The sequence below is a fragment of the Galeopterus variegatus genome, unplaced genomic scaffold (assembly GCF_000696425.1).
Source record: "Galeopterus variegatus unplaced genomic scaffold, G_variegatus-3.0.2 Scaffold9108, whole genome shotgun sequence".
Lineage (NCBI taxonomy): Eukaryota > Metazoa > Chordata > Mammalia > Dermoptera > Cynocephalidae > Galeopterus > Galeopterus variegatus.
Genome location: NW_007735219.1, coordinates 40,933 through 49,299, shown reverse-complemented (window position 1 = coordinate 49,299; position 8,367 = coordinate 40,933). Strand labels below are relative to the sequence as shown.

Here is an 8,367-nt window from a genome sequence, read left to right as displayed (position 1 = left end):
AAAAAAAAAAAAAGAAAACTGTTGTAGTTGATTTAAAAGAGCCTGAGGCAGCAGAAAGATAGTTAAGCTAGGAGTCAAAAGACGTGGGCTTCCAGGTGTGGCTTAGCCAGTCTTCGTGAGCACCGTGGCCAAGGCAGTCTCTCTAAGCCTTGGTTTCCTCATCAGTGAAATGGTGGTACACCTGCTCTGGTTATCAGAGTGGTAATAAGTGACATAGAACATATGGAAGGACCTTACAAATTAAATACCACTATGTAGAATGGTGGTGGTTAGGGCCCTTAGAGTCCTGAAGTTACTAATGTTGTGGGGTTCTTTGACAATGAGCAGTTATAGAAGGGATCATCTGAAAATATAATGCTGCTTTAATAAGGAACAGAACTTGCTTTAATGAGTTGTTTGGAATTGTTTTCTCAGAATAACTTGAGTGAATAGGGGGAAAAAAGGTAGCTAAGATCCTGTATCTTGTTCTTTCTGACCCATGATGTAAATGAACCATCACCACAATACAGTCAGGAGCAAGACTGAGTTGCTTTGGAATTCCTCTGTGACTATTGGTGTATAACACCAAATGACATACAGAAACCATCTTGATTCTTTTTGGAATCAGGTGGGAATACAAGGTACATGACTAAGTTATACGGTGTCCAGAAACTAACATCACTGTGCAGGTGATGATTTTATTTTATCTTGAAAGTATTGTGCTTTGTAGAGGTTAGCAGTATTAAAGCAGCATTATTCTAGGAAATGGGAGACTTCCATGCATTTCAGGTGGAAAAGATGTCCTTTGAGGATAACTGAGAGGTCATTTCTTTGTCTATAATTTTGTTTGTGAAGCCAGTCTTGAATTTGAAGGAGGAATTAATCTATGTGGTACCAGACTCTAGTGAAGACACTGCCATTGTATTTATCTGAATGTTTTCCTCAGAATTTCTTTAAAAACTATTTTGCATTTTTTATAAGTATGGATTTAAAGTTAAAGTTATGTGAATGCTAAATCTTAAATCTTGGAATATTTGGCAATTTTAAAATATTCTCCCTGTTTATCACTCTCCCTCTTTTCCCTAAGTACACGTATTCTCTCTCATGCACACACATACTTTTCTGTGTTTGTGTTATCCAGTCCTGCTTATGTGAAGGCTCTTCATCTTTCCCTTGGAAATAAAATTTTGATTCCTCATAAGATAGGAGCAGACCAATAAATGTTTATTTACATGTGTTTGAGATTGTTTTTTAGTACCACAGAAGAGTAATGATATAATGCTTTCTACTGACAGAAACCAAATGTATCTTGAAATACTTGTAGAATGATTTAAGGATGAATTTAAATTTCTTGAAGTAATTCAGAACACTATAGCAAAGCTTTCCTTAGCTGTATAGTGCACATAGGAATCCTGGTAGATGTAAAATCTCTGACAGCTCACAAGAATCTATATGCTGAATACTATTTAGTGTTTTCAAGTTTCTGCCCTTCGTATGTCATTTAAATGCTATGTCTAGTATAGACAGTACTGATGAGACTCAGTATAATCCCTAATATTTTTTGTTTGTTTATAGTGATTCTTGTGAGCTGTTAACTAAGAACTTGTTGTGAGTTTTTGGTGTTGGAAAACCAAGACTGGGAGAACTTGTTGGATCCTTAGGCACTTAAACATTTACTGTGCATTAGCTGCTGAACATGGAAGTACAAGTGAGACTCAGTATCAGCCCTTGAGAATCTATTCCATTGGGGAGATGGACATGCTGTGTGGCCAGGGACCTAAAGAGGCAAGGTACCAGATAAACATTTACTGTGCATTAGCTGCTGAACATGGAAGTACAAGTGAGACTCAGTATCAGCCCTCGAGAATCTATTCCACTGGGGAGATGGACATGCTGTGTGGCCAGGGACCTAAAGAGGCAAGGTACCAGACAGTGAGGAGGGGAATGTGTTAAAAGTAAAAAGGTGGAAAAATAATACACCATGATACAGCTAATTTTTTAAAAGAAAGCTGGAGTGGTTATATTAATAGCAGACAGATCAGAGCGCAGAATATTGCTATGGATAAAGAAAGATTTTTCATAACAATAAAGGGGTCAGTTCTTCAAGAGGCCATAATAATCCTTAACATTATGAAGAGAATAACAGAGTTTTGAAATATATGAAACAAACACTGATAACTGGAAGGAAAAATGGATATATCTGTAAGGATAGTCAGTAATTTCATTGCTCCACACTTCGTAATTGATAGAACAAGTCGGCTGAAAATCAATAAGGATACAGAAGACTTGAACAGCGTTTCAACCAGCTGGAGCTAATCAACAGTTGCAGGACACTCCATCCAAGGACAGGAGAGCATCTTTTTGAGTACAAACACATTTACTAAGATAGAGCATATTCTGGGCCATAAAACCAGCCTTCAATTTAAAATTTATTTAATTCATACAAAATATGTTCTCTGACTACACTGGAATTAAGAATAATTCCAATAATAGAAGTATCTTTGGAAAAGTTCTGAATATTTAGTAACTAAATAACATGCTTCTAGATTCCATGGATCAAAGAAGAAATCAAAAGGGAAATTGGAAAGTATTTAGAACTGAGAGAAGATGAAAAACACATCCAAATTTGTGGTATGTTGCTAAAAATACTTACCTAGGGAGAAATTTATAGAACTAAACACTTTTACTAGAAGAGAATATGGTAAATCAGTAATCTGAGCTTCCAGCTCAAGACACTAGAAAAAGAAAAGCAAATTAAAATCAAAGTAAACATAAGAAAGGAAATAATAAAGGTGAAAGCATAAATCAATGAAATAGAAAACAAACAAAAAACCGTAGAGAAAAGCAATGAAAGCCAAAAGCTGGTTCTGTGAGAAAATCAATAAAGTTGATAAACCTTTATCTAGACTGACTGGTCAGGAAAAAAAGAAGACACAAATTACCAGTATCAGAATGAGAGAGTGACATCACCAGAAATTCTACAGCTGTTAAAAGGATAATGAGGGAATGTTATAACAACTTATGCCAATAAATTCCACAACTTAGATGAAATGGACAACTGTTTTGAAAGACACAAACTAACAAAGCCTACTCAAGAACTAGATATAACCTGAATAGCCTTTTATCTATTGACAAAATTAAATTTAAAATTGAAAACTTTTCCATAAAGTAAATTCTCTGGTTGGTGAATTATACCAAACATTTAAGAAAGAGTAATCCTAATTCTATATAAACTCTTCTAGAAAATTCAAGAACTAGGGTACATCAAAAAATTCATGGAAAAATAAAATTAAAAGATATACAAATCTTTCCAAGAACTTTTTGAGGATCTCTCCTACTTTCCAACTCATTCTGTGAGGCAGTACCTTGATACCAAAACCAGATACAGATGTACAAGAAAACTATAGACCACTATTCTTCATGAACATAAATGTAAAAATTCTAAGTAATCTTTTAGCAAACTGAATCCAACAACATATAAAAGGATAATACGTCATGACCATTTGGAGTTTATCCCAAGAGTGCAAGGTTGGTTTAACATTTTTTTTAAAATAAAAAAATAAAAATTCACCAAACTAGAAAAGAAAAACCATATCATTATCTCAGTAGACTCAGACAGCATGTGACAAAATCCAACTTCTATTCCTGATGAAAACTTTAAGGAAACGAGGAATAGAAGGGAAATTCCTCATCTGCTAAAGGGGATCTATGAAAAACCTGCAGCTAACATCACACATAATGGTGAAAGACTAATTGCTTTTCCCCTAAAATCAGGAACAAGATGAGTATGTCTCTTCTTCCTACTTCTATTCAGCATTGTACTGGAGGTTCTAGACAGTGTAGTTTAAAAAAAAAAAAAAAGGAAAAGAAAGCAGACCTCATTTGCAGATGGCATCATCATTTATGTAGAAAATCTGGTGAAATCTACAAAAATGCTATTAGGACTGATCAGTTTAGCAAGGTTGCAGGATACAAGATTAATATACAAAAATTAATTGTATTTCTGTATTCTATAAACAAACAATTGGAAATTGAAAACAAAACCATTCAAATAGCATCAAAGTAAGTGACAATTTAGGAATATATCTAAGAAAAGATTTGTGAGACCTGTACACTGAAAACTACAAAATATTGCTGAGAGAAATTAAGACCTGAATTAATGGACAAAGATAACTATATTCATGGTGTGAAGGACTCATATTGATGACATCATTTGTCCACAAATTGGTTTATAGAATTGACACCATGCCTGTCAAAATCTCAGCTGACTTTTTTAGAAGTGGATAAGCTGATTCTAAAATCATATGGAAATGAAAAGAACCTTAGAACAGCTAAAACAACTTTGAAAAAGAGCAAAGTTGTTGGTCTAACAGTACCTGAATTCAAAGCTTATTATAAAGCGGCAGCAATTGTGATAATGTGGTATTGGGATAAAGATACAAAAGTAGATCAGTGGAATGGAATAGAGAGTCCAAAAATAGATCCACATAAATCTGGAGAACTGATTTACAACAAAGCTGTAAAGGCAGTTCAATGGAAAAAGGATAGGATAGTCTTTCAACAAATGATGCTGGAATAATTGGATGTTCATATGACATCAAAAGTACAATTCTTAAGAGAAAAAATTGGTGAGTTGGACTTAATCAAAATTAAAAACCGCTCTTCAGAAGACATTATTAAGAGAGTGAAAGGAAGAGGCACAAATTAGAAGAAAGTATTTGTAAACCATGTGTCTGATAAAGGTTTTGTACTCAATACAGAAAGAATTATCAAAATTTAGTAAACAGCCCAGTTAAAAAATTGGCAAAAGATTACAGACCCTTTACCACAGAATATATATGGATAGCAAATAAGCACATAACAGGATGCTCAACACCATTTGTCATTAGGGAAATGCAAGTTAAAACCACCATGAAATACACCTGCACACCTTTTATAATGGATTATCTCAAAGTGACTGACAGTACCAAGTGTTGGTAAAAATGTGGATGAACTGGAACTCTCATGCACTGCTCACGGGAATGTCATATGGTATAATCACTCTGGAAAAGTACTATATGATCCAGCCATTCCACTCTTGTGTATTTACCAAGGGAAGAGAAGGCATATGCCTGTACAGAGGTCTGTACATGAATATTCATAGCAGCTTTATCTCTGACAGCTAAAAACTGCAAACAACGCAGAAGTCCATTAGCTAGTAGAAAGATAAAGTGTAATTTATTCGTACAATGGAGTATTACTCTGCAATGAAGAAGAATGGACTATTGATATACAGTATAACATGGATGAATCTCCAAAACCTTGTGCTGAGCAAAAGAAGTCAGACAAAAAAAGAATACATGCTCTTTGATTCCACTTACATGAAATTCTAGAAAAGATGAAACTGGATATACAGTATAACATGGATGAATCTCCAAAACCTTGTGCTGAGCAAAAGAAGTCAGACAAGAAAAGAATACATGCTCTTTGATTCCACTTACATGAAATTCTAGAAAAGATGAAACTATGGTGACAGAAAGCAGACAGTGGTTGCATGGAGCTGGAAACAGAAATTACAAAGGGGCACAAGGAAACATTTGGCAGTGGTAAATATGTTCCTTGTCTTGGTTGTGCTAATGCTTATATGGGCTATACGTATATCAGAACTTATGAAATTGTCCACTCTAAATACGTACAGTTTCTTGTATCTCAGTTATACCTCCATAAAGCTGTGAAAAATTTTACTTATGTTCTGTTCATGTTTTCTCCACTAGACGTTAGCAGAAAATAGGGGCTGTATGATTTTTGAATTAATGTCTAATGTATTCCCTCAGGGCACAGTCTTTTGCTGAGCGCCTGCGTCTGGGAATCGCGGTTATTCATGGAGAAGCACAGGATGCTGAGTCGGACTTGGTGGATGGACGGCATTCCCCACCCATGGTCAGGAGTGTAGCTGCCATCCACCCCAGCCTGGAGATCCCCAGTAAGTGTGCTGGTGCCTCCTTGCTGTTTTTCTCTGGTTTTAAGCCTGACTAAATCATTGTGTTATTTTAAGATGTGAACTCCCTCTTCTTTTTTTAAGTTGGCAAAAGCTGATTAACTGCTTTTCCTGCTTTTCCTGGCCAGATTGTAATGTATCCATCCACTTTTGATGACTTTGAATTGTAGAACCATTTAGAAGCAGTCAGTCCTGTCACTGCAAGACTTGCAAAAATGTTCAAACTAGACTCAGTTATGTCATTTCAGGGAACTTGATTCATTCATTCATTCAGAAGTATATCCTAGAGTGTAGTTTAACATTAGCAAAGATCTTTTTTATGCACAAAGTTATTCACTACAGGGTTATTTTTAATGCAAAATATTGGGAAGGTTTAAATGGTTTACCAGAGGGTAGGGCTTAAGTAAATTATGTTGTATCAATACAGCTAATAATGCAGCCTTTTGAAATAATAAAGACTATCTGGAAATGAGAAAAATCTATGAAATATATGTGAATAAGGCAGAATATAAGATTATATACCTACCTTTCTTATCAGTTTTGGCTGCTATAACAAAATACCTTAGACTGGATAATTTATAAACAACAATAAATTATGAGAAATTTATTGCTCATAGTTCTGGAAGCCGAGAATTATGAAGTCGAGGCGCCAGCAGATTCATTGTCTGGTGAGGGCCTCTTACTCACAGATGGTACCTTTTTGATGTGTCCTCACATGGTAGAAGAGGGTGGAAAGCTCCCCCAAGCCTCTTTTATAAGGGCGTTAATCCTGTACATGAGGGCAGAGCCCTCATCACTTAATCGCTTTCTGAAGGCATCACCTCTTAATACCACCACAATGGTTTCAACATGAATTTGGAGGAATGTAAATATTCAGAACATAAGCATCCCACTCTGGCCCCCCAAAATTCATGTCCATCTCATAGACAAAATATGTTCATTTCATCCCAGTAGCCCCCAAAGTCTTAACTCCAGTGAAGTCTTAATTCCAGCATTAACTCAGGAGTCTAAAGTCCAGAGTCTCATCTGAATATCTTCTGAATCAGATATGGGTGAGACTCAAGGTAGGATTCTCCCTGAGGCAAATTTCTCTCCAGCTGTAAGCTTGTAAAATCAAACTAGTTATGTGTTTTCAAAATACAATGGTGGAACAGGTATAGGATACACATTCCCATTCCAAAAGGGGGAAATAGGAAGGAAGAAAGGACAGGTCCTGACCAAGTTCAAAACCCAACAGGTCAAACAATGTTACATCTAAAGGCTCCAGAATAATCTTCTTTGACTTGAAGTCCCACCTTCCAGATACACTTAGGGCAGGGGTTGGGTCCACAAGGCTGTGGGAAGCCCTACTCCTATGGCTTTGCTGGGTGTAGTTCATGCAACAGCTCTCATGTGTTGGTGTTGCCTGTCTGTGTCACTGGCTGGAGTTGTATACTGGTGGCTCTACTGGTCTGTAGTCTCAGGGTCAGCCCAGCCCACATGGCTGTACTGGGCATTGCCCTAGTGGGGGCTTTCTTTGGTGGCCCTGCCCCTGTAGCAGTTCTCTGCCTGGGACCTGAGGCTCTCTGGGGCATCCTTTGAAATTTAGGTGGAGATAGCCATGCCCTCAAAGCTCGATCACTCTGCACTTGTGAAGATGGCACTGTGCAGACACCACCATGGTTTACTGCCTGTGCCTTCTAGAGATGTGACCCAAGCCACACCTGAGCCTGCTTTGAGCCACAGCTGGGGCAGCCAAGGAATGCTGCACTGGAGTGTGGGAAACACAGTCTTGAAATTATTCTGTCCCCAAGGCCCTGGCATTCTGGGCCTGTGATGGGGGACCTGAGCCTGCTTTGAGCCACAGCTGGGGCAGCCAAGGAATGCTGCACTGGAGTGTGGGAAGCACAGCCTTGAAATTATTCTGTCCCCAAGGCCCTGGCATTCTGGGCCTGTGATGGGGGGGGCAGCAGCTGAGGTCTCAGAAATGTCTTCAGGGTCATTCCTCCATTGTCTTGGTGAATAGCATCTGGCTTCCTTATATCCATATTAATCTCCTTATCAAACATTTGCTTGTCCACATTCATGGTTTTTTCTCCTGAACAGGCTTTTGCGTTCTTTACAACATGCAGGCTGATAATTTTCAAAATCTTTTAAGTTCTGCTTCCCTTTTGCTTATAAATTCCGTCTTTAATTCATTCCTCTCCTCACATTTTACTATAAGCAGTCAAGAGAAGCCACACTGCATCCTCAATACTTTGCTTATAGATTTCTTCCACCAAATGTCCTGTTTCATTGCTATTAAGTTCTGTCTTTCACAAAACACTAGGACACAAACACAATTCAGCCAAACTCTGCCACTTTATTTTATTTTATTTTTTTTCCTTTTTGTCTTTTTTCGTGTCCAGCAACGGATCGCAACCCTCAGTGTC

General features: G+C 37.3%; 1 protein-coding gene across 4 annotated transcripts in view; it reads left to right on the top strand.

The window, feature by feature from the left end:
- The window catches only part of PRPSAP2 (phosphoribosyl pyrophosphate synthetase-associated protein 2), a 61,256-nt gene that overhangs the window by 27,729 nt on the left and 25,160 nt on the right, over nucleotides 1-8,367 (top strand). For all 4 annotated transcript variants that reach the window (XM_008593412.1, XM_008593411.1, XM_008593409.1 and 1 more), the window contains exon 5: nucleotides 5,793-5,941. In XM_008593412.1, the coding sequence (XP_008591634.1) occupies nucleotides 5,793-5,941 (149 nt within the window). The remainder of the gene's footprint in view (nucleotides 1-5,792; nucleotides 5,942-8,367) is intronic.